Source organism: Mchenga conophoros, linkage group LG23 (assembly GCF_057382185.1).
Source record: "Mchenga conophoros isolate Kocher_MC1m ecotype Shallow Benthic linkage group LG23, M_conophoros_male_GT1.1, whole genome shotgun sequence".
Classification (NCBI taxonomy): Eukaryota; Metazoa; Chordata; class Actinopteri; order Cichliformes; family Cichlidae; genus Mchenga; species Mchenga conophoros.
The window spans coordinates 51,578,903-51,605,346 of NC_140547.1; the positions used below are offsets into that span (position 1 = coordinate 51,578,903).

Consider the following 26,444-nt stretch of genomic DNA (forward strand, 5'->3'; position numbering starts at 1 on the left):
TACCAGGTGTTTCTCCAGTTTTGGGTTCTGTTTTATTATCAGTTTAAAAAACACAAACTCCTTTAACCATAATTACAGTAATTTAAGCATTACAATAGCTGATGAATAAATACTAATAAACACAAAACATTAACTCCAGCTAGCAACATTTTGAAAATATCTGGTTTGGCATTATGACGCTGCCAAAATAGAAAATAATATCATTTAGTTTACATCCATTTATGTGTTTATATAGATGGAAAAGAAGGTGTGTCGTGTGTTTCTAAGACAAAAACATTACTAGCTTTAAATTTAGGTTGTTTTCTGAGAGGTATGCATCTAACTCGCAGGTCTGTTTAAGGATAATTAGTATTAAACTGCTGTAAAAGCCATTTTGTAGCTTAGGTTTTACTCCTTCATATTGAGCACAGCGTCTGCTTCGGTGTGCAAAAACAATTGTAAAGGACTTTCTGTGGCTTCCAGACGCAGCTCCATCAGTGACATAAAAACCATCAGCGAGTCTGAAACACCAACTGGTGGAAATCCTGTGTTTAGTGGTTTAGAGGTGACACAATTTAGCTTGTTTTCTTTGTTTTTTTTTTTAATAAATTGAAAACCCCATTTGAGTTATTCACAATTTATAAATCGAAACATCCAAATGAGAAATGTTAATGATTCAATTTGTTTCTGTGAGAGACTGAATGTAACCGACATCATAACGTGTAGAAATCATGAATAACTGCACAAAACTGCTGATTTGCATCAAGACTCCAGCCGAGGACGTCACAGGCTGCGTTGTGGAGGAGCTGCTGAGCCACCGCCAGTTCCCATTTTCTGCAGAAAACACACTCCCTGTGTGCCCTCTGCAGGAGTATCACATGATCTCCTGCTCGCTCACTTCCTGTCACACACTGAAGGCTGAGCTCAGCAGCAGCTGTTCTGAGCCTGACTCTTCCTCTGCAAGTCCACCGTGTTGGTGTCAGTGCTGATGAGGTGACCATCTCTGTCATCTGTCATCTGAATGCGACGCACTGCCTCCTCAAAGGCCGACGCTACATTCGTAGCGTCCCTGGCGCTCGTCTCAAAGTACGGGTGTCCGCCGTTTTCGCGACACCACTTTCGAGCGTCCTCCCCAGACACCTGACGCTCAGGGATATCCAGTTTGTTTCCCAGCACCACAAAGGGGAAGCTGTCGGGGTCCTTTATGTCAGCATAGTAAGTAAACTCCTTCTTCCAGTTCGCCAGGTTTTGGAAACTCTGTCCGTCGTCCAGGCTGAAGGTGAGCAGGCAGCAGTCGGAGCCGCGGTAGAACGGCGTGCGGAGGCTGCGGAAACGCTCCTGACCCGCCGTGTCCCAGATCTGCAGGGTGACGCGGCGCCCGTCCACCTCCAGCTCTTTGTTCAGGAACTCCACGCCTATGGTGTGGAAGAGGTGCGAGTCGAACTTGTTGGTGACGTATCGGTTCATGAGTGACGATTTGCCCACGCCACCGTCCCCCAGAAGGATCACCTTTAAGAGAGCGGATTTGGACATCATGAAGCCTGGTGCTTTGGACTGACTACTCTGAGCAAGGAGACCGCACAGGACGGGCGAACGATGAAGGAAGCAGTTTGACCTGCAGAGGAAAAAAGTCACGATCAACTCAAAGAATCGTTTTAAATATGGAAATGTTCAAACAAAAGAAAATAAAAACAGATCTATTTATTTTACTTAAGTTCCAAATGTTCATGGTAATATGATGAATGAAGGTGGTCATACCAAATATTCACCCTCAAGCTGGTTGGAATTGCACATGCTCTGTTTGTGCCTCATCTACTGTAATCGCATGTATGTTTGCATCAATTCAGTAAAACGCCCCATTTTCCTAGAGAAACTTTCACAGCACTGCACAATGATATAAAAACGAGACAAACAGACGAATTCGTTCGGCTCTGCACTGCAGTATTAGTACTCTACCAGTATATATGTGCAAAAGTGGGGTACACAATGTAGCTCCAACAGCAGGCGGAGGCAAAATACCTTCATTTAAGGTCATAAGTACAAAAGTATGTTATTGAATGCGCTTCAGAAACATTGTGTTCAAGAAGCCATTCAGCTAAACAGTAAATAAAGGTAAGAATTATGAGGAAGCATGAGAATGAGGAAGGATGAGGCTACCTGCAGGGTGTGGTTGTTTGCTCCACAACACGCTGCAAGGTTCAAAACACTTCCAGTTAGTGACCTTGTGCTAAACAATACTCCCAGTGACATTAATTCCCATTTTTAGCTGCACAATTTATGTTTAAACAGGAACTATTGAAATGATTTAATATTGTTATTCTTGGATTCTACTAAAGTAGCTTTGCATGATTTCAGCGTTCAGAATAATCCTCATTTATCTGATATAGGGGCTTGGAGCAGCCTCTCAGTTCATCTTCTGTGTCCTCTTGTTCTGATTGGCTGCCCATCATAGATTCGAGTTTTGTGAAATTTAGATGTAAAAGAAGTCATATGTGAAAAATGCTAACAGGCATTGCACGTTTACAGTTTTCTAATCAAGAGTTCTTTAAATAATCGAGGAAATAAACTTGCAGTTCAATTATTAAAGAACAAAAGGTGAATCTCACACAAAAAAACTTGGGTTACTCATAAATTACTAAAGAGAAAGCCGAACCCTGGGGTGTGCATTGCTGTTGGATTCAACACTATCAATCCTGCAAATAAGAGAATATCGTCGATAAATCGATGCACATATGAGCTGGAAACAGCAGCTGAACCAAAGGAGAAGGAAAATTTGTCACATTTGCTTTCTTTGTTTTTCTGTATGAGCATCTTCCACACATTGACACGTTGCTTTACAAATACTTTGAGATCAGATGAACTGTGGGTTGCACGGTCACAACAAAGGAAGGTCCAAATCCATCCTCTGTGGCCTTTCTGTGTGGGTTCTCTCTCAGCACTGTGGCTTCCTCCCACAGTCCCAAAACAATCACGTTAGACTAACTGGTGACTCTAAACTGGCTGTAGCTGTGGATATGATCATGACAGTGGTTTGATCTGTGACAGACTGACAACCTGCCTGCGTATCACAGCTGGAGCAGACTCCTACCACAACCCTGAATTGGAGAAGTGGAAGAAAATGGATCATTAAAACTTCTCCAAGTTCTTTTGTGGCCTTCAAGTATTATTTGCACGATTTCCAACTTGGACCACGTGAACATCTGATTCAAGTCAGTAGACTAGCTAATCCTATTAAACCGCCACAGCCCCCTCATTACTCTATGCAACAAATACACTTGCTACTATACCATGTGCACAATGTTGTGCATGAAATGACCCCTGCTAAACATCACATGGACACCGATCACAGGACTGCTGAGTCATTCACAAGAGAGTTTTCCTCACGGTTACTTCTGCACATCGATCACTTCAGCATCAGCTGCCTGTAAGACAGACAGAGAGTCGCAGATCGTGAAGTGGCCAAGGGTTTAACCCACGAAGGCTCAGCGGCAAAGACAAAAAACAGCCTAATGAGGATTTAAGTGCAAATGTAATCCTGTCCCACACACTGGCATACTTTTCATGCACCTTCAGGATAACAGTCTTCAGGATCATCTCTGAGGCAAACGTGGGCACTCTAACGGCTTTGTCACACGAACACCATCACCTCATCTATCACAGCCACGGTGAGACTGCACCGCCGCATTACTCACACAGGTACCAATCCTTATGTTCTACGTTTGATGTCATGCATGCAGTGGGTTTCAGTGGCTGAAACACTCCTTCAGCGTAATACAGTCTGTCCTCAAATCCTTTTTACAATGCTACCATTTTGTTTGATTATTCTAAAAGTACACTAATTATCATTTGTAGTTTTCTGCAGGATTTTGATCCTTTGACTGTCAAGAGAACAAATATGGTAGTTCAACCACTGCAGAGACGACAGAGACACAGAAAAGGCGGCATGAACACAACAGGGGACACAGCAGAGGAGGAAGGAGCAAAGAGAAACATTTAAGATTTCATAAAGCACACGTGAGACACATAAAGTGGAAAAAGTGGGTGGTTTTGACTGGTTTAACGCTCAGTTTCACTTCACTACAAAGTCTATTATGACTTCTGCCTTCTCCACACACGGGGGTGAAGTAAAGGAACCAAAACAGCCCATGCTGCTGTTCCACATGTCCATGATGCTGCTTCCAGGTGACGGTGCTTGCTAACGGCTCTAAATAACCATGACTGTGACTTTAAGTTATTGCTCAGACACGTTTCTGAGCATTGTTATATAATATGTCCTACATGTAAAAATCACGTGCTGTCTGCAACAGTTTAGGGGAAGAACGGACTAAACCCACCGCTCCATAGGAAAGTTTGAGTTGCAGAGTCACCTCTGACTGAAAAATAGGCTGAAGGACCAAAGTGGGGCAAATAATGTCTTTGCAATTAAAACTTTAAGCACAGAGCTGCTCAAAGAACCTGTGACAGTTCTAAAAGCAGCAATGCAGCAGAAAAAAGAAACGGGAAAGAACCCACACACACACACACAGTCACTCACTCAAGAGTCATGTGCTTCATTCAGCAGGATACAATTTGAAGAGAGGGCTGCTATGCGTCTGTGTGTGTCTGTGTGTGTGCGCGTCTTTATTTTTCCTCCATGAAAATGTGCGTTTCCTCCCAATGTTGCACTTCTGAGCCTTCAAAATAAAACAACCTTGTATCCTGCATCTTCAAATCAAAGCAGCATCCATTATGCTCAGTCAGCAGGGTAATCATCAGCCGTGAGTCACGGCAGCACAGGCCGTTCAGGTGACACACCTCAGCTGAGGGAGAGCTAATAATTGACAGTATTATATCCGTAAACAACACGAAGAGCTGAAACAGCTGCAGCCACATGTGATACCAGTTAAGCCCTCTCAGACAGCTGGCTGTGTGTAGGCTGTAAACGTCGCCGTGAGAGGCACAGGAAGCGTTTGCACTATAAGTTACTACATTATAATGACAGCACAGAGTCAGCATTCTGGGGCTTTCCAGCTGGCAAACACGCACTAGATCCATTTTCGGACACGCAGGAAACCTCGAGTAACGCTTATGTTTTTCATAGTTTCTTTATTATTATTATTATTATTATTATTATTATTATGATGATGATGATGATGATGAATAATGTTGTCATTTGTACCACTTGCTGACAAAACAGCATTAAACAGTTAAAGGAAACACCTCGATGAAACAGCCATACACTCTAAGTTTGCTTTCAAATTAGGTGTTCATCACTGCAGAATCGGCGCACATGACGTATGAAAATGTTATTATTGTTACGCGTATTTAGTCGACGTCAAAATCTGGAGACAAATCCTTTTAAAGAGAAGTCTGAGCTTGTCCGATAATGGAAGCCTCTCGTAAAACTGTTGCTGTCCGATAATGGGCGCGCTGGTAGTTGCACATTCCCGACTTTCCTAATCCAATTAAACCCACAGAAAGTTGGTATTTTCGCGGTTGAAATTGAACTTTTCGCCTTTCGGTAACCGTACCTGTCGATGTGCCAATCGGTGCTGGATTCTAGCGGTTAAATTCCTCCCGTTTTCCCCGATGGGCCGCTGCTGATAGCCGGTGACATGGCGCTGCGGTGTCCCTGCCGCTGCTCTCTGGCCCCGCAGCTGCGGATGACGCTCATATGACCCGGCAGGGGCTGTCACGCCTCCCGTCACCAGGCGCGTTCCTGGATCAAACCGACGCATCCACAGTCTAGTGTGAGTTTCTCACTGTGAAGAAATGAAAGTGAAATATACAGTTGGCAATGTGTGTGTGTGTGTGTGTGTGTGTGTGTGTGTGTGTGTGTGTGTGTAGGTTTGAAATAGACACTGCGATCCTCCAAAGTGTTCCAGAATAAGGCAGAAAATGACAGAAAGCATAAGAAAATCAAAGATTTCACAGTTTTATTGAATTATATTAAGATTTTTGTCTTGTTTTTGTTTCGTTAAATACACGTTTACTACTTCAGGCCTCTACAAACCACCACTATGACATGTTTGTATTAAGAGGTTTTAAGCAGATATGAATCGTTTGAAGGGATCATAATCCACAAACTGCAACACCGTCCCTCCTGCACTACAACAACAAGTGCAAATATTAAACATTTATGCACCTCTGTAGGTTTATTCGTCTGCAGAAGTAAAGAGCTCAGACTAATGTTTTGCAAATATGTACGAGAAGGAAAGGAGGTACAGCTGTGGTAAGAAGCTTACATACACTCTTCATGAGTCACATGGCCATTCTGGGCTTTTAATTATTCGTGGGGCTGTTGAATGATTGTACTACACACATGTTTGATGAGTTTAGAAAACTAAAACTGGGTGCAAAAGTTCAAATTTATTTTGGATTTTCTCTAAGCCACACAGGGTCAAAAGTATAAACACACACACTCATATTTGGTTGTTGCTTTGCCAGTTGTACTTCAACCAGATGCTTTTCATAGCCATTAACAATCTTTGGGTATAATTCTGTATATTTTATTAATGATTCTTCCCAGAGGAGTGGAGTTCATTTAAATTGGTTGGTTTCTTTGCACAGCACTGGCTTTTAGTCATAGTCCACACATTTTTAGGACTGAGGTCAGGACTTTGAGAATACCTAAGATTAATGTTAGCCTGCTCTATCAATTTCAAAGCGAAATTTGATAAACTTGATGTGTGTTTGGGATTATTGTCCTGCTGAAACACCCGACTGTGTCCAAGTTCCAATTTGAGGTTTACTTGAAGAATTTGGAGGTAATAATCCTCCTTCTTCATTATTGCATCCACCTTGTGCTGTATACAGAACCACTGGCAGCAAATCAGCCCAAGAACATGATGCTACCACCACCAAAACATACATCATCGGCTTGTCCATGTGAGCAACTGTTAAATTTCATTTGACCTTAACAGTGTCAACTTTGGACCAGGGGATAGAACTCACTTTACCTTGGACAGTGACACTGGTGTTCCAGGATTTTCCAGTCCATTTCAGGCTTGAGCCTTGGTGGTTCCTGGGCTGTTCTGGAATATCCTAACCAATTTCATCCTAACAAATCTGACATTCTGGTTCTTTTTCCAATGGTGACACATCTGTACAATTGTTTGAACTGACAATTATGGAATCTGCAGTTGCTTAGAAATGGCTCCAAGAGACCTTCCCAACTTGCGTATCCATCCATTCTCTTCCTTCCTTCCTTTTAACCAATTCAGGGAACCAGGAGGGCTGAAACCTATCCCAGTTACCATAGGATAGAGGCGGGGTACACCCTGGACAGGTTGCCAGTCTGTCGCAGGGCTAACACAGAGAGACAGACAACCATTCACACTCACATTCACACTTACGTGCAATTTAGACTCATCAGCTAACCTAACCCCACTAACTGGACTGTGGGAGGAAGCCGGAGTAACCGGAGAGAATCCAAGCAGACTTGGGGAGAACATGCAAACTCTACACAGAAAAATGGTTGATTCAAACCCAAGACCTTCTTGCTACAAGACAGCAGTCCTAACTATCTCGCCAACAGCTGCCACTCCAACTTATGTAAATCTACAAGTCTCTTCAGTGAGTTCCTTGAATTTTCCAGTTGTTCTGAGTATTCTGAGTCAGTCCAATGAGTGCTGTCAAACAAATCCTTTTTATGCTGCAAAGATAAACTCCCTGCTGCACCCAATCATAATCCCTAATGAGGAGCTAATAGGCCTTAGCTTTGTTAAGACGTTGTAGAACCTGCAGCACATGACTGTTCTTTAGAGTAATTAAAAATGGATTCCATACAATCGTTCCACCCTTAAAACAAAACAGCTCAAAGAAACCATTAAAAGCCCAAAACTAGCATCACAGCCATGCCCTTGATGAGCAGATGTAAACTCCTCACCACAGCTGTATGTGGCTGCAGAGCATCAATCTGACAGGCCACGCCACTAAAATGCTCCTTATCTACTAAAAAGATAAGGAGCACGTGAGAGGAGATGGATTACAGACAAATGCACCAGTGTTGAGACACCAAACACTTACTGGAAAGATATGGTTTGTTTGTTTTTTCATATTTGGCCATTTTACCTTCGGCCATCCTGGAATGAGTCTGCTGCAAAGATCAGAAAAGCTGCAGTGGGCCAGGACGTGACATAAATAATGACGCAGGAAGAACAGCTGAGGATAAAAATAAGTGATTTTCTCTGTAATATCTTCACACACACATAAAGACTGCTTCATGTGACATCACAGTGACGTGTATGTGAGTCATTGTGCCACGCTGGCTGGAGCACCACGGGATATCCGCCCCTCCAGCTGCTGGGGAGGGCAGATTACTGGCTCACATGCTCAGAGTACTTCGGGGGTCACATGTCTCATCTGCTGGATTCAGTTTGCCACAAATGAATGGGATACTGTAGAGCAGAGGCATGTTTTAAAGAATTCCCCGCCAGTGGTCAAGGCATTAATGGATCTTTAGATCAGTAATGTAAGAGAAAGCGGCCAGTACAAGCAGTTAAATGAGCTACTGTAAGTAGAAATAAAACGAAGGGCTATTACAGAGAGTAGAGACACAGGAAATGATTCAGCGGGAAGAAGATGACGACAGCTGCTTCTTGAAAACCCATGGTTTCAGTCGGAGACTGCAATGACTTGGCATTTCAGCCAGTAAAGATACAGTTTATGCTTTCAGCTGTGGGTTTGAGTGGTCACTTCATGAAAGACAAAGCACAAATCCTGTGGGAAAAATCTGGTTTAAACCACAAGTTTCCACTCTGCATCCCATGTGACCAATCCTCCTGTTTCAGAGCTGAGTTTATGACACTCAAATCATGTAACTGGTCACAGGAAAGCCTTTATAATACCAAATGATGTACTAGGGGTGCAATTTTACAGCAGGAAGAACAGCTGAAACAACCAATCAACTAAATGGCTGGTGATTCATCTGCAACAATGGCAGATTAAGTCAATGTATTATGTAAATGTGTAAAGAAAAGCCTTCAAAATGTATTATTTCAAAACTAGCAACACTGAGTATCTGAGCTAGGAATCTAAGAAGGTCATGTTCCAGATTTCTGAACATTTTTAACTCCATAGACGTCAAAAATAAGAAAGTAAATCATTAATGAAAGTTCTACACAGCATGACTGTTAAAAATCTGTTATTTTCATTATCAGTTAGCCTGCTCTTAGCTGCTGAGTCATGTATGTTATCCATGTGGATTCAGAGGCAGACCCAGCTGCTGTGGTACCACTGCTGGCCACACCGGCTGCAGGTCACAAAGGTCATTGCATCCTCGTCTGGGCCGCCCTGCCTCACCCACGCAGGCAAGAACAGAACCCCTCTGGACACCTGCGTCACCCTACAGTCGGACCCCCCGCATCTTTTGCAGCGAATCTTCTCCGTCCGCGTCCCCTCTATCCCTTGAGGAAGCTGCCTCTCACTCACACCCTGGGAGGAGTACTCCTCCCTCAGCTGCCGCAGCTCTGCGCTGGCCATATCCTCCGCAGACATGCGGGCGAAGGCCTCGGGGGACAGGGAGCCGCTCAGGAGGCCCTGATGCAGGTGGCCGCTTTTGGGATTCCTCAAGTTGGCCACCTTGCTCCTCACACAGGCTTTATATTTGACCTGGTTGTGTTTATGAAGTTCGTGGACGTGCCGCTCGATGTCTCGCGCCAACTCAGCAGCCTTGTGCTGATCGGGGGCAGAGGGGCAGAGGGCAGCAAGGAGGAGCTGCACGCATTTGGTCCTCACGTTATCTGGAGATGAAGCAGAAGTATGAGCTTTGGGTCCAGGTTTAGCCTGCATAGATGACTGTTCTCCTGCAGCATTCCCCTCTCCACCATCACATGTTTGGGCAACAACCGCACCACCCACGGCCTCTTTTGGTAAAGAAACACCGGCAGGGAGCTCAGGATCCTCACTCTCCTCTGTGCACTTCACCCCTTGCCTGTCCTTCGTGTACTGTCTCTTCCACTTGGACAGCAAGCTCTTGACTGTCTTCTTCACGCTGTCATCATTGCAGGTTCTCAGGAGCCTGTAGAGCACTTTGACGATGTCCGTTGTTTCCAGCTGTTCCGCTGTGACGTGAGACTTCTGGAGGTCACCAAGGAGGGTCATGATGTTCCCATAGCTTCTGTCTGCACTGAATTTCTCTATCTGAAGAGCACAGCGGAGCATCTCCTTTGGATCCATCGTGGCTGCAAAGACACAAAAGCAAAGATGAAACAATGAATGTTTTTTTCTTAATGTGGTGATGTTTGCCCCTCACTGCAAAATGAAGCAGTGCTCTCCTGAAAGCACAGCAGTATGTACCACTTAGAAACACATTAAAATAGACTTTTGCACGTGTTTACCTGAGTTCCTTCATGGTTTGCAGTTTCTTCCTGCTAACAGTGAACCTAGCAAACGTCTACACGGGAGCAGCCATGTTGAATGTGTCTTCATGGGAGAAAAATGCCAGCATTCACCTCTAGATGGAGCTGTAGCCTCACAAAGAGAGGGTAGTGCAGGTAGTTTCCCATCAGTTTCTTAAAATGGAACTATATGTATATGTATGTATGCAATCGTTTTTCCCTAAAAACAGGGATTGATGCAATATTATAAATGAAACCTCTTTGCAATGAAAGTGACCCTGAATCCCCGAATCATCCTTTGAGTACACTGTGGCCTGTTTAATCTGAAAGTATCCCAGCAGAGCCTTCCAGCTGTGCTGTCAGTCTGTGATTTATCTAAAATGTACTGTGGGATTAGTGCTTTATGTGAGGATTTAGGTGTGTGCTTTTGGATTTTGCAGGTTACTCCCACGGCCAAACTTCTGTCTATTTTAACGCCTCTTTCCTGTTTTTCCCACAATAACAAATGTGGATGAACCTGCGCTAAACCACACGAGGAGCTGAGGGTGTTGTCCAGACAAAGTGTTCGATTTCAAATGTGTGTTGCATTAATGGCTATTATTATAGCCTTGTGTTCCTTCTTTTCAGCCCCTGAGATCAAGATGAAAGATATTTGGTTCGGCGTGCAGAAACGTGTAATCCTCGCATCCAAGCAGCCAAATGACCTGCAGACAGGAATTTAGTGGAACACATCTCGTGACAAGATGAGGCAAGTCTTTCAGCTGTGCTGCAATTACATGTTGTGATGGAAGAAGATGATTGAGTGTTTAGGATAATTCATGGTTGTGGAGCTAAGACCAGAAACGTTCCAGCGGACGTATCCGTTCGCACGTAGTTGTTAGTATTTCGTGGAAACCTGGAACATGGTTTGATGTAATCACACCATCGACGGTGACGTGAATGAGAGAAAAATGGAGGCTTAATTGCATGGCTGAAAGGTTGATTATGTATTAATTGGATGTTGTCTGAATGGGAGCATATCTGAATATTGACAAAACAATTCAATAATACCTTTAGGGATTTATGGAGTGTACGGAAATTGCTGACGTGATGAGGGAGGCTGATTTAGTCTGTGTTTGTTTTTTAGACAGTTTGCCTATTTTGCTGCTTTATTCCCTTTTTCCCAACAGCACGGCATATTCATCATCATTTTTTGTTTCCAAACATGCAGCACTGACTCACTCGAACACACTCATACTAACTACTAAAATAATATAACGAAAAGGAGTTCGTGCTTTTCATGGTGAGCAAAGAAGACCAAATGTAAACTCACCGCTAGGACTGGTTTGGACCCTCTTTTGGCTTCAGAACAGCCTCAGTTCTGTGTTGCACAGATTCAACAAGCTGGTGGAAACATTCCTTAGAGTTTTTGATCCATATCGACATGATAGCATCATCCATTTGTTGGCTGCACATGGCTCCGTGATGTGAATCTTCTGTCTAACCACATCTCGTTGGTGCTGCATTACGCTGGGATCTCATGACTGTGAAGGATATTTGTAACACAGTGTTTAATCCTGGAAGCAGCCAGCAGGAGATGGTACACTGTGGTCATGACAGCATGAACATGGTCAGCAGCAACACTCAAGTAGACTGTGGTGTTTCAATAAGGCTCAGTTGGTACTCAAGGGTCGAAAGGCCTGCCAGGAAAATATCCCCTACACCGTTACACCAACACCAGCAGCCTGAACTGAGGCTGGATGTTGTTTATGCTAAATTCTAAACGCTGGAGCAGAAACGTTTGGTGAACTTGTGAAAATCTTAGACTCAGTTTTCTGTTAGCTGGCAGGAGTGGCGCCGGGTGTGGTCTGCTGCTGCTGTAGCCTTTTTCTTTTACCTTTACATTCAGAGATGCTGAGATGGTTGTAATGAGTGGTTATTTTAGTTACTGTTGCCTTTCGATCAGGTCAAAGCAGTCTGGTCATTCTGACCTCAGCCATCAGCAAGGATCTGAATGCACAACACATCAAACCTTGAAGTAACAGAAGACCACACCCAGGATCGCCGAGGCTACGATTTACAAACGCTCACCAAAAATTGGACATTAGAAGATTGAAAAAACGTTGACTGATTTGTCTCAATTTCTAACGCAACATTCAGATAGTAGTACACATTTGGAGTAAATAACATGAAAGCATGGATCATGCAGGCCTGTATCACCAGTTGGTGGTGTAATGGTGTGGGGGATATTGTAGAGACGATTATAGCGACTTATCTTGCAACATAAGGCAAAAGGTAAGCATAAAAATAAACGATGTCAAGAGGCGTTCCTATACACAAGAAACAAATCATAAAACCCTCTACGTTTTCAAAATCTTAATTATAAGGACAAATGTTTTTGTACAGTCCTTTATAAGTTACTTGAGAATATATGTATTTTTCTGCCCATGTAGGAAGTATTATTTTCACATCTGAGGTGCTGGTTTCAACAAATTTGGCGATAGCTGCAGTGGCAGAAGTTGTAAAGCCTTCCACGACTCCTTTGACTGTGAATTGCATTCATAAATTAGAGATAAACAGAAATCACGAGCTGCCTTTATATCAAAATGAGCTTTTTATTCACTGAAGCACTTTTAATAGTCCTGCCAAACCATATATGTTATTATTCACACAAAAGCCCAGATGAAATGTAATTAGACGAGCAGGGCGCCATTATGCAACTGCTGGTGTGACATCACCCTCCTGATCTTACATTAAAATGTGCTTTCAAGATTCACGCAGCTGGGGCCGATAGCAGTGCAGGCCTCAAGGGAAAATTGATTTGGCGTCTCTTCGCATAAAAGCTTCTGGTTCTCAAGTTCAAAGAGCTGCTTTTAAAACCCCAAATGGAAGTTAAAGCTTCCAGGAGGCTTTTAGCAGCGTTAATGTTTAACTTTTCTTCTCTGGCTTGAGGAGTTTTCTTTGAGCGTGTGAGGAAATGTGCCGTGTGGGATATTCGAGGTTCTGTGAGCGAGCTTTCTTTTGTTAAGTGCATTTTGTGAACTAAAACTCCAACCTTTTACTCAAGCAGAAGGATCCTGAGTGTTGACCCCCTCCGAGGTTTGGATTGAGATGGGTGGGGTCCGGCTGAGCCATCAGTGGATACGTGTAAAACTCCTCTTTCTGTGGTTAAATACATTAAACCTGCTAAATTTTGAACCCTCAAACACATGCGACTGATTTCCATCACAAGAGTCACAAGACTCCTTGCATCTTATCAAGTCATATCAGTGCGGCCTGCTTGCACTTGTGCACTTTCTTATCAGTGGGAATGGAATTTTACCAGCACGCAGCTGCTGTGACAGCCGAGCGCCGAGAGGTGGCGCTCTCTGCACTGCGCTGGTTTGAGCCCTATGAGGAAGTGGAGTCCTGCTGTATCACATCCTGCTCTTGTTGTCCCCGCCTTCTAGATGGCGTGTACGCATGAGCGCACACACATACGCGCACACACTACCCCGCCCTGAGCTTGAGAAATTCTGAGGAGGAGCAAGGCCTTCTTGTTAGAGTGATCAGCTTTTTCATGGTCAGACATTCATGACAACATGGTAAGTCCCTGCACCCGCAACCACGACCTGCAAATACTCCCAACGCTGCCAAGTGCATGTGTGACAGACAACAAAGTGAAAAAGTGTTCAAAGCAATCGTGAGTCACATGCTGCTGAGTGAGTGTCAGTGCAATGATAAACCTTGTTCTTCACAGGGTGAGAGGAGGTTAGAAAACAGGAAGAGCTACGCATATTTGCTTTTTCTTGGCAGAAGTCTGATCGGACTTTTCGGTGGAGGAAGAGGAAATGTTTTTTTGCTTTCTTCCCATTTTTGACATTCCAAAGGAAAAAAATGCGAACTTTACCACAAACAGCAGCATATTTATTGTTACCTATTTGTTTAAAGTGAAACGAGTTTTATCATGTAATGCTCTATAATTAGAGTGCTTTGCCTTTCAGATGTTATTAAATATGATGAAAATGATGTGTTTTATTTATTTATGTGATCTCTCTGTAAAAGCACATGCGACAGAGACTGTGGGGTTTTTATGCTGTGAGAGCAAAGTCAACTCTTATTTTGTATCCATGCTTAATGCTCTTGACAGGTCGTGTGTGTGTGTGTGTGTGTGTGTGTGTGTGTGTGTGTGTGTGTGTGTGTTGAGAGGGACTCTGGCAGTACCCTACCCATCATACCCTTCCCATCCGTCATTACCTTGAGGGTAATCACTGATGACTGGATTGGATTCTGTTTGTTTTGCCTCAGGGTTCATTCTGTTTTGTCTGAAGCGCTGCAAAGATTTTTCTTCTGTTTGTGTGTGTGTGGGAGGGGCAGGAGTAAGGGGGGGGGGGTTAATAAATGTTATAAAGAGGCAAAGTATAGACAAAGTGTTGTTTTTTTAGCTTGTGCTTATTTGGAGTCCTGCAAACCCCGAAGCAGGAAATGAGCCTCCCCAAACATGAAACCGCTAAGAGCACAGTTGCTATGTCTTCTCTTGCTGATCATGAAAATTTTCCCATTTGATTAAGAAAAAACCCCTCTGTTTTATCAGAAGCGATGAGGAAGTGCAGACGATTGTGACTTGTTTGTGCTTTGCTCAACAGCAGAGTCAAAGCAGAATCATGAGACTCACTCGAACCCTTTTCTTGATTATGGTGAAACAATGCTGTGCAAGGTACTTTTTTAAGCAACTCAATTTCATAGCGTCTCTTGGGATGTGACGCAGCACTTGATAGCAGTTCAAAGCAGACTTGGGGGCTCAAACTGTGCACTCTGAAATAGTTTCATTAAATTGTTTCCTTTTGTATAACTGCCTCTGTTAACCCTTTGTACCAAAGAGAAAAATTTAGCATTGATTTTGCTATTCTGATCCTCTGAGGGTTCAACCATATGTTTCCTCCCCTGTACAAATAATTATCCACATTGATTCATCACATTTGTTTTCCCATGAACGCCCCCTTCCTCTCTCTCCCACACACACACACACCAACTGGACGCATGCTCTGCCTTATGGGAAATCCACCAGCCGGTGGGCCCGGGTTACAAATAACCACATCCTCCCCACGTTGCTCACAGTTGTGCAGCATCCACTGGACTTTTGTAATGTGATCACAGCGGAGGTCTGAGGCTCAAAGTGTGCACAGGTGTGAGGTCCTGCTCTTTGCTTTGGTTCAGCTGCGTGTGACATCAATTACACTCAAATTTAAGACACACACCAAAAGACGAGTCTAAGGGATTCAGAGCAAGTATGTCTGATAGATGATGACACATGTTACTCACGGTAACCACATGACGTCCAACTGCAACTGAGCAGAGAAAAGAAAAGAAACCAAACTTCTCTGCCCAACAAATACAATTTCGGTGACTCATGAAAAAATGCTCATATAGGTCTCAACTAAGCTCGCCTGTGTCACTCCTGAAGCCCACCAACAATCACAAATAAGCATCTAGTGTTGGCTAACATCGTCCTTAACCTTGTTCTTCTACACCTCACACAGTTGGCAGAACAGTTTATTTTATATAGCATTTTAAAATAAATTTCACTTGTGCTGCTGGTGGTTTATTTTTAGCATTTGTTGTTCTGTGCTCATATTTGGACATCTTAGGGCAACAAGAGCAGGAGCAAGAGCCCAAAGAAAAGGGCAGCCATTAGTGGCAGCAGACAGTAAGGAAATGGGGTGGAAGTGGTTTGCAGTGTAGCAGAAACCTGCTAATACTCGCTTAAACCACACGTCCTATATATGATTGAGTAATAGGATGACCAAGTGTAACGCAAAAACATCAGCTGACGGGCACTGACACTGAAATCAGGCGACTTTACATAATATTTGTTGCCATTCACAAGCCCTTCGTGTCTACATTTCAGTGTTTTTTTTGTTTGAAATATTTTTTCAATTCAATTTTAACAGCAGTCCACTTCATATTTTAAGGTATAGACCCTACAGTAATACAGAAAAAAACAACAATCAGACAACCCCCTATGAGCGAGCAGATGGCAACAGTGGGAAGGAAGAACTCTCTTTTAACAGTAGGACTCGGGGGGGGGCAGCCTCCTGCTGCGACAACTGGAGGGTTCCTTATTCTGCTTTGAATTTCCCATTAATTTAATTTGATTTATATAAATGTGTCATTAGATATAAATATCACACGAGGTTGGCTCCGGCCCACTGTGTGTATAAACGGTTCCTATAAAAAATAACATTAAATAATGCTGGAAAAGGTTGACAGTGCTAATTATTTCTGTTCTGATTCGTTGACTTCTGCAGCAATTTTGCAAATCATCACGCACACACATCAGAAAGATTTTTCACTTTCTCATAAAATGTAAACCCGCACATAACCGCCCCCCACACACAGTTAAACATCTCTTTGTAAACAACATTTAAATAGGTGTGACAAAGTGAACGATAACAGCTGAAAGTGCCTTTATCTGGGAGGGCGCTGCCTTGTGTGTGAATGGAACAATAGAAGGCCTTTGTCTGGTGTGAGCCATAATATCTTCTTTCACCCCGACATGAAGCAGAGGCAGGACATATCGAGCTGTTTCAGGGACCAGCTTTGGTATAAACTCCTCGGAGTCTAAATGTCCCAAGATAGCTCTGTTACTTTTTAACAGAGCTATCATTAATCTCTCCCCCGCGAGAGATTAATGATTCATCCAATACGCACTTTTAGCTTTTAGGGGGAAAAGGTTAACACAAGGTAGGGGATACACGCAACAGTCAAACTTGTGATTTATTGTTTTTCAAAAAGGAAAGGACAGAGAGTGCACGTTCTGTCCTTTTTTTTTTTACATTTTTAGCCGGCCTCCCCCTCCCCCTCCCCCTCCCCTCTCTGGTGATTTCCGTTGGGTGATTGAGCCTGAATTCCTGATATCCCACAGTTAAGATTCATAGCCCTGCGGTGTGTGTGGACAGGACACTTCTTAACCCCTTAACTTTCTTTTACCTTTCCCTTTTCCTCGATTTTTGCTTTTCTTTCTCCTTCCTTTTCTCGCTCTCCTTCACTTTGCTGCCCCCACCACCACCACCCTCCAAAAACCCCCTTGTAGATTTACTAAATGCATTCCTCCCCTCCCCTCTTACATCCTCCTCTCGGCGCCTGTCCTCCACTTCAGCTGTCTGCTGGAGGCACGATCGGGAGGCGCAGTGTGACACAGAGTATGGAAAGCTGAAGGTAGAAAAGAGTGGGGAAAGGAAAAGTGTGGGATGAGGTGTGCTTGTGAGACTGTGCCTGGGCACAAGCCATGGGAATGTACACACACATTTTGAGTTCATGTGTTTGTGTTCACACACACAAACGCGCATGCATGCTCTTACAGATTGCTGATTGGTCATGTGTTAAATACAACAGCAGCCAACGGAGTGCAGGAGTCATCGCCACTCCCTTTGAGTAATCAGTAAGGGGATGTACAGACACACACACACACACACACACACAAATGTATGTATGCACACAGACACACACAACAAACACAAACTGTTTTATTCGAGATGAGAGAAAGCTGTGAATAGAAAACGTGTTATAAGCAGTGGAATCACACCTACAGTTCTGATTGAACAAAAATAAAAACATTGAAAAATCATTGCGTTGTTGGACTTCGCTTTCATTATCATACAGCAACACAATATAAGTGAGCAGCTGTTAACACAACGCCGCATTCAGTCTACGTAGAGAAAAAAAGGGTTAACATGAAAGCAGTAAACGCACCTTTACTCGTTTCATTACTTTTAATATTTAGTCAAACAGTCTAACTAAGTACGGTGCGACTAGTAGCTCAAATCAAATCACTTTTACTGTCACATCACATGTGCAGGTACACTGGTACAGTACAGGCGAGTGAATCCTTGTGAATCTGAGAGTAATAAATATCTGTGCAATATAAGAGTGTATGCATTACTGGATGTGTATACTAAATATGTTTTTCTACGTGTGTGTGTGTGTGTGTGTGTGTGTGTATACATATTTTACAAATTAAATAGAGTAAACAATAAATAAAATATATAAAATATACAGAGGTTGGTAGTTGGATATTGTGCAAAACAAGTGGACATACATACAGTGTGGAGTGCATAATGTTGAAAGCTCGTGTTAGCTACAGACGTGACTGTGGTCACCGAACATGAAACGCATCTCTAAATTCAAAAGGCCGCACGGCCAAATTTAGCCGCAGTAACTCTTTTTCTGTATGACTTTATCGGCCTGTCGCATCGCTGTGGAGGCTCAGGGTTATGGTTCTTTACAACGTTGCTTCAGTTGATTGAGGTTTGCAGGCATTTGTTTCTGCATGGCTCTTGTAAGGTCCCACCACAGCATTTCATTCTACTTGAGGTCTGAAGTTTGGGTTATTGCAATTCCTTGATTCTTTTCTTTTTCAGACATTCTGTTGTATCTTTGCAGCTCTGCTTGGGATCATCGTCCTTTTGTGTGACCTAATTTGGGCCAAGGCTGCTAAGAGTCACATGACTGTAGTGTTAGCAAAGTGTGGATGTCTTTGATGTACCGACTGCAGCAATAACAGACGCTGAAAACAAACAGGAGGGGATGAAGCATTGCGGAATTAACACAGTATTTATAAGATCAGTTGCAAGGAAATCCATGTTGCTAGACGCCAACCTACACATTTGCCAAACCACAGTGAGTTTGGACCAATCAGCATTCTACAAGGAACTACTGGCCAATAAGGCTGCAGTTCATGTTTTATGTTGCTAGGATTTTTTTTTTTTTTTGAAGGTGAGCTCTTATTACAAAGATAAGGAATAAGCTAACATTTAAGGCTTAGATGGTGACAGACACATGGTTCAGCCAATCATCTGCTAGGTATCTAAATGGAAAACTTCTTAGATGTTTTTTTGTGATAAGACTGGATCAGGTAACACCAGATATGCAAAACCAATCTTACCAAACAGTAAGACTGACTCGTTGAACCTCGACTCGTGTCCCATGTGGACTCTTAGTCACCCGCTGCGTGGTTAGATTCAGGAACTAAAACTTGTTTTGGTTTAGCAGAAAACCGTGATGATACCTGCTCATAATGTTAAAAAAGTCACCAAAGGCATTCACACGCAGGTAATGAACATTCATCCACACGTGATGAAACTGGAAACTTTATGGGAAATTCATGTGAGCTTGAAGATACCTGATGACATCAGCACAATTTTGCAGAGCTGTGTTCATGCCTGTATATTTGGAAGCACCAAACAAATCCAGTCAGGACTGTACTTTTAGTTCAGACAGATAATGGCATTTTTGTCCCAAGTTAACCTCCAATTTCAGGTTCAGCCACTTTAATTCTAGTCAAGAGCCCAGAGTGCGTTTCACCAAATTGAAGATAAAGGCGTAAAGGCTTGCTGTGCACAGGTCAAACAAACCTCTCCAAGCACACACCCTTAAATCTGGACTCCTCCAACTCACGCATTTGATGACTGCCTGTCTGAAAGTCGTGTCTCCTTCAGTCCTGTCAGTTCTACGAATAGTTAACCTCTGCACTGCTGAAGGTGTGGAATGTGTAGTGTGATATGAACAGAGGTGGGACCAAGTCATTGTTTTGCAAGTCTCAAGTAAGTCTCAAGTCTTTATCCTCAAGTCTCAAGTCAAGTCTCAAGTAATGTCAGGCAAGTCAGAGTCGAGTCTCAAGTCACTGGTGTAAAAGTCCGAGTCAAGTCACAAGTCTGAAACTTTGAATTTCAAGTCCTTTCGAGTCTTTAAAAAAAAAAAAACAACGAAAAAATAATGTTGCAGTTATATGCTAAATGTAAATATTAGACCATGTAATTTTAAAATCTGTGTTTTTCTCAACACATGACAAAATAGTGAACTTAGAAAATATACACAAATTGTGAAATTGCACCTCTTTAAAATGCAGCTCAATTAAACCTAGCTCCAAGAATAGTTTTCACCGACAGTTCTGAGATAAGCTGCATGTTATTCTTGGATGCGGTTGTAGGACCAGCTTTAAAATCGCATGACAAAAATATCATACACATTAAAAAAAACTGTATCACCAACGTAGCCTGGACAACATTTGCTAGTTAGATGAAGTCAGCTATCTCATCGTAGCATATTTATATGCATATTTATAATCATACGGTTCTTGGAGTGAGTGCATACACTCATGAAGTTTAGTAACTTCAGGTCACTGCAACAAGCCCGGGTACAGTTTACCGACGGATGGGTGCAGGACCTTGAAATGCACCGTGTAGAACGAAAGACCATCGTACGTATCATAAGTTTACCAGTCTCACAAATCGTCGTCATAAATACACATTCGTTAACCGTTTATTAATAGGACCTTTGAGCTCAATGGTAATTAATTAGTAGTGGAAATAATTTCTGGTACCCATCACAGAAATGTAGCAGTGACAATAATATTGTATGCTGTAATCGTACTGGGCAATTAGTGATACAAAAAACCTGTTTTATCCTGTGAATAAAAGTATATGTTTTTGTCAATGTACCATAATAACAGAAGCGAAACGCAATATTGTGTCAGGACAATTCACTATTTATGCACAATAAATAAAGGAGCATAGCGCGACAATTTCTGTTCAGCGCCAGACTTGCTTGTAACCTATATCACCAATTATGTTAAGAAAAATGACGCATTAACTACAACAGCAGACTGACCTTTGTGTAAATGCTTGGACCAGACTAACCTGTGAGCTGGAGTGTTCTAGGACGTTATATTTGACCTTTGAATGGCTGCAATCCAGGCCATCCATCGCGTCTTTGTTACTTCGGAAACATGGCTCGAACAATTTCTCTTCAACGAGGTAATCCGATAACAACCGATCTCTTTACCCGTCGGCTTCCCGTGGCTGTCATGCGACCGGCTATTGCAGTTAATAATACAACAGCTTCTTGACATTTTTGTGTTTCTTTTTATCGCTGTGTGACTGATTTTAATTGAAAGCCTGCGTGCGCTAGTACCGCTTGCCACGAGTTCCCAGAATCCTTTGCGGTTCTACCCGTGAATGACGTCACATTTTCAATCTCTATATAATATGCATGTTAAATTTTGTATTTGGGGTAAAATATCAAGTCTTTTCAAGTAAACCGGTTCAAGTCCAATTCAAGTCCCAAGTCATTGGTGTAAAAGTCCAAGTCAAGTCACAAGTCTTAGAACATTTTTTCAAGTCAAGTCTAAAGTCATAAAATTAATGACTCGAGTCTGACTCGAGTCCAAGTCATGTGACTCGAGTCCACACCTCTGGATATGAAGACGTGTCAAACGGAGGAGGCGAATCTTGTCTGCAGATAAAAATCTATTCAGGGGATGAAAGCTGCTCTTACAATGAGACTGGTACAATAACACACCGAGCAGGGGGAGGAGGCGACATCTGAAGACAGAGTGCAGGTCATGCTCCTTTTAATCTCCTTGGCTTTGAACTGAGTGCTGAGCTACTTGGTTGAGCTGAGGTAAACCACAACATTGCGTCTCACTTCCTCGCATTGAGGCAACACGCAGCGCTTCTCTCATTCCAAAAGGGGAACTTTAGAGTAAAAAAACACGCACACACAGTCACACACAGCTTTGAGGAAGTAACACTTGACAGGAAGATGGTGTATAGATATCCAGCCCGGGGCTTGTTTTACTAAAATCAGGTGGAAATAGTTGCAAGCAGGGAGGAATAACGCAGCTTATTCATTTTTGCTGACGCCACCACATTTGCATCGTGACAGAAAATGTACATTTTGTCTCAGTGTTGTCTCACAGGCGTGTCTCCGCACAAAAGTCTATCAAAGCAGCAAGATGCAGTCCTTCAATCTTCACGCCAGCCTCGGTTGCTTCTCATATCAACTTCCTTCTACACATCAAACTATCTTATAACCTCTTTAAATCCAGGCACTTACATCAGCTCTGGAGACTTACTAAATGACCATTTTAGGCCATCTTATTTCGTCGCATAAGCTCAAGAAAAGACATGTGGAGACTGTTGGGTTAATTGTGCGCACTCTGACAGTCCGTGAAACAGCAGCTGTGGCCAGGGGTGGAAAAGGGGAAATGTTGTCTGCACAAGGCAAAAAAAAGGTTCACAATTTCACCCTGGCTGCCTCGACAGACTTACATAACAGTGAACATATGAAAGCAAAAAAAAGTGCAGGAGAATTTAAACGAGGGAACGATAGAGGAGAGGGAGAAAAAAGAAACCAGATGATGTCATGGCTTTCATAGTAAAAGAACGCGATCAAGTCAGCAGGGCAAACGCACAAACACCAAACTTTTTTTCCCCTTTTGTCTCATTCTTTCGGTCTCATGTGGAGACTCTGAAAGGCAGCTACAAAGCAGCCCTCGAGTTTCAGCAGATGTGGCAACCTGGCCTTATTTGGCATCCCAGGAAAGGGGGGGGGGAGGAAGGAAAGAGGGCGGCGAAGGCCAAAATTCCACATCAGGTTTTTATCAAAGACTGATCTGGAGTCAGCAGCAGGCTTTAAAGCACAGCGTGAACGCAGAATAACAATATCTGGAGGTTATCAAGGCCGCCATTTTGAAGCCTGAAGTCTTTGCAACACAGACAGGACTCATTGCTACCTTAGCTGCTCTTCCTCTGCTCAAGCGTTGTGGCTAAAATGTGTTAATGTGAAGAAAGTGCAAAATCTGCCATGCAAACTCATGTCGGTGCCCATGTAGAGGTTTCTCTGTCTGTCACTGAGTATGGTGACCTCGGAGCACAAACAGTTCATTTTGACACATAAAGACACATTCAGCCGCTCACATCTGACAAAACAACCAACAGGAAGCAGAACAGACACCTCCTTGTCTGCTCTGTGCTCGCCGTTTTCAGAAATAGCCGCCCCCGCTGTTATCAAGCCTGGGTCACACTTCCTGCCTTTCTGCTGCTTGAATCCACGCGATGGATTCTGGGTAAAGGGACCCATGATGAAGTAGGGTCTGCCCCCCCTTATCCCCGCCCACCTGTGTTAGCAGCAGGAAGTCAGCGCTCCCACTTCCTCCTTGGCGAGGGCAATTGCAGAAGTGCAGAGGGTTTCGAGAAGGAGAAAGGTCGCTCTCAGTTCTCATTCAGAAACTCTTCACCATCCTCTTCCTCCCTGTTATCAGAATTCACAAAGACAGGGATGTTCCACGTTGTTATTATCAGTTTTGAACTGTCTCAACCTACAAAGCAAAGAAGTGACAAGTGTTAATGTTTGTTCTTCTTTTGCAAATTAAAAACATATAAATAACTTAAGACGCATGGAGCTCATATCTGCCAAAACGCTAAGATAGCAGTCAGAACACAAATAAGACAAACAAGTTTATACTTGAAAACGATGATGCATGTTCACAAAAAGTCAGCACAGAAAAGAAACACCTGCCAAAGTGGGATTTCTGTTGTTCAGCTGCAGGTGCATCTTACTCCACTTTCACAACACCTTTAAATATCTTTGCTTTCACATGCTGTCAGATAATGCCTTGCATGAACTAGCTAGCTTGACCATAAGGCAACCTTTATTCGTCATTAGCGATGAGGTGTTATTGTTGTGGGACACTTCCTTCTATGACTGAAATAACACCTGTGGTAAAATTATTTAGACGCACTGTGAGAAAATGCTGTAAATGTTGTTGCTGTAAACAGTATAATACAGTGTTTCTATGGGAACATAACATATAAGCATTATACTGCAAAGCATATGTTGTGTGAAGCAAAGTAAAATACATGTTTTTATAGATCAGATTACGGTAGGCGCACTGTAAAATATCAGATGTTTGTTTTTTATTCATGGTTTCTTTTTATAGGCACACGTGTGTTACATGAACCAGCCATGCACCACCTTTTATAACCTCAGCTAGTTTGCAATGCTTGTCCATAGTTGGGCCCCTTGTTAGCTTGCAAAGCCAGCTGCTAATACTTTTGTGTAATTTAACAGGGGAGCTTCTTTCCAGTGTATTTAGATAAATGTTGGCAACTTCCAAAGTATATAGTTCACCTGGCTCGGTGCTCGTACTGTAGCTATAAACTGTTAATAATGTTTGTCCCAAAGGTCACTAAGTATGATCTATGACCAGCTATGAGTCAGCTCCATGTCAGGCGTGTTTATACTTACAACGGCAGAACTAAAACCACCTCCACCAAAAAACAGTGACAAAAAAACAGGCCGACATATTAGAGAGAAACTGCAGACATTAAGCACCATATGCAGTCTGATAACAGATAACCTTATCATAACAAACAGACTGGGAAACAAGTTTCCTGTTGTTGGCATTTCCATTTTGACGACCACAAAAAATTGCACGCTGTTGGAGGACTCTTCAGGGCTCCAAGCTCATATCCTCGCCTTAAAAAACACATCATCCCTCCCACATTCCTGAAACAATGGCTGCTCTCTGTACCAAATACAAAGGTTCCTCAGCTCAGAGATGTGTGGTAGAGAGAGAAAAATTCCCTCTTGATGTGGTAGCATATTGTCCTTGTAATGGGTTTCAGTGTAACAGAGGAAGGGGCAGCCCACATTCTTTAGAGGTGAGCTCATGCTTGAAAACCTTCAATACTTGCTTTAAAATCCAACAACCAGCTGAGACTGAGGTGGATAATTTGCTGCAGCGCGCGTACCTGTTTTCCTTTTACCTTTAATTCATTCCTGCCACCCAGCACCAGGGTGTTGTAAATATTGCAGTCATACCCTCACCTGCAGTTTTCACATTAAAAATGTGTGAAGAATGAAAGCTTTTCATTAAAAACACGCAGAGAGTCTTAATGGAGGTTCCTCCTTTCTGCAAACAGTGAGGAAGATAAGCATATATTTAGCATTGCTTGGTTTTCGGTGAGCTTTGTTTCTTCCTCTTTCTTTTTCCCCAGGAGATTCTGAGCCAGAAGTACGTCTTATCATGGCATCGATTACCACAGAAGAAGGGACACATTAAGAAAATTCCTGAAAATGGGAGCATGTTCGTTCGTGTCCAAATAAGGCTGCACGCTGGCACTTGGCACAAAAGTGAAAACATGAGGTAAGAACGACAAATCTGAGCCTGGACGTGTGTTCCACACAACGCACAAAAGGAGAGAGCTCGTTTTTCAACGCCCACGTCACAAAAACACGAGAAGTGACCTCCTGAGCTCAGGTGTGGTCACAAAGAGTGAGAGTTCAGACTGTTAGGAGGACTTAATAAGAGCTCTGTGCTCGGCACACCTGCTGTGAAGTTTGTTTTCAGTCCCAGCGATGGGAAATTTTCTGGCTTTCTGGGAAGTCTAATGCATATTCATCCTGCGCCTCTTACTTTACCTGCCACAGTCAATTCATCACCCAGCTTTGTGCGCACTCACACACACACACACAGACACGCACAAAATGAACAACAAAGACTGCTAATGAGCAGGAATGCCCACAGATCAGTGGAACAGCACGGCAGCTGTCGCAGCAGGGGGTCTTCTTGTTGGCTGGCTGTTGTCCGCAACCAACAGTGCCCCTTCCTCCCCCAATAAGACAATGGCGTTTCCCGCCATGGGTGTGTTAACACTGTACAGTGAGAGACGGGAAACAAGAATAACTGGCAGTGAAGGAGCAGAGGGAAGACAGGAGAGGAGGCGGGTGATGGTTCAGAGGGCACGGGGTTGAGTCGCTTCAGCTAGCACAAGCTGGCTTTCCAACATTGCTGTCCAGTGCTAAAAAAAAAAGGAAAGAAGAGAGAGAATCATGGGGGAGTGTCATCAGCTGAATACCACAGGAGCAGGCGTAACAGTGTCGAAGATAAAAGCCCCACATTTGAAAGCTGCCTCCCGTCTTTGTAAATTACAGGGTGCGATACAACAAGTTAGGCTATAAGAGTTTAACTAGCACAAGGTTTGAGTTAATTGCACCTAAACCCAACCTCCTATTGGTGAAGAGAGCTGCAGGTGAAACTGTGCAACTTATCGCCGGACATCTTTTTTCTTTTTCATGTTTTTTATTTGTGGCCATGCACAACTTTAATGAACATGTAGGCAAAAAAGCCTTTAAGATGTAGGAAAATAAGCCACAGGATAGCTGTGCCTCTGCTATTAGCATGTAAACATATTCAAAGATTTAGAGCAGGGAGGGAGTGCATGCTGGAAAATGGGCTTCAGTTTTGCTGCGGCCAGAATAATCCATTAAACAATTTTACTGCCATAATCCCCCCGGCTGTATAATAAAGAGCAGTTTTACTTTCCACATTCCTCGCCATGCAGC

At 43.1% G+C, this 26,444-nt stretch overlaps 2 protein-coding genes and 1 long non-coding RNA gene across 8 annotated transcripts; 1 reads left to right on the forward strand and 2 right to left on the reverse strand.

The window, feature by feature from the left end:
* Positions 1-9: 9 nt before the first annotated feature.
* Positions 10-23,314, reverse strand: LOC146548293 (ras-related protein Rab-9A-like). 3 transcript variants are annotated; one of them, XM_085266286.1, is made up of 3 exons: positions 23,215-23,314; positions 5,490-5,720; positions 10-1,488 (listed from the first exon to the last, which is right to left on the reverse strand). In XM_085266286.1, exons 2-3 carry the CDS (start codon positions 5,694-5,696, stop codon positions 904-906), a joined length of 792 nt encoding a protein of 263 aa, XP_085122412.1. In that variant the 5' UTR covers positions 5,697-5,720; positions 23,215-23,314; the 3' UTR covers positions 10-903. The 3 variants fall into 3 exon arrangements, with proteins under 3 accessions (XP_085122412.1, XP_085122415.1, XP_085122414.1); XM_085266289.1 differs by lacking the exon at positions 23,215-23,314 and adding an exon at positions 3,364-3,401 and having other exon boundaries at positions 10-1,594; positions 5,490-5,621; XM_085266288.1 differs by lacking the exon at positions 23,215-23,314 and having other exon boundaries at positions 10-1,594; positions 5,490-5,626.
* On the reverse strand, positions 5,885-23,350 carry tceanc (transcription elongation factor A N-terminal and central domain containing). 4 transcript variants are annotated; one of them, XM_085266271.1, is made up of 3 exons: positions 23,215-23,350; positions 11,611-11,821; positions 5,885-10,142 (listed from the first exon to the last, which is right to left on the reverse strand). In XM_085266271.1, the coding sequence occupies exon 3, from the start codon at positions 10,135-10,137 to the stop codon at positions 9,166-9,168; it is 972 nt and encodes a 323-aa protein (XP_085122397.1). In that variant the 5' UTR covers positions 10,138-10,142; positions 11,611-11,821; positions 23,215-23,350; the 3' UTR covers positions 5,885-9,165. The 4 variants fall into 4 exon arrangements, with proteins under 4 accessions (XP_085122397.1, XP_085122398.1, XP_085122399.1 ...); XM_085266272.1 differs by lacking the exon at positions 23,215-23,350 and adding an exon at positions 20,954-23,145; XM_085266273.1 differs by lacking the exon at positions 11,611-11,821 and having other exon boundaries at positions 23,215-23,332.
* Positions 13,455-14,285, forward strand: LOC146548295 (uncharacterized). Its single transcript, XR_014890922.1, has 2 exons — positions 13,455-13,861; positions 14,017-14,285. It is a non-coding gene; the product is annotated as an uncharacterized LOC146548295 (long non-coding RNA).
* Positions 23,351-26,444: the final 3,094 nt, after the last annotated feature.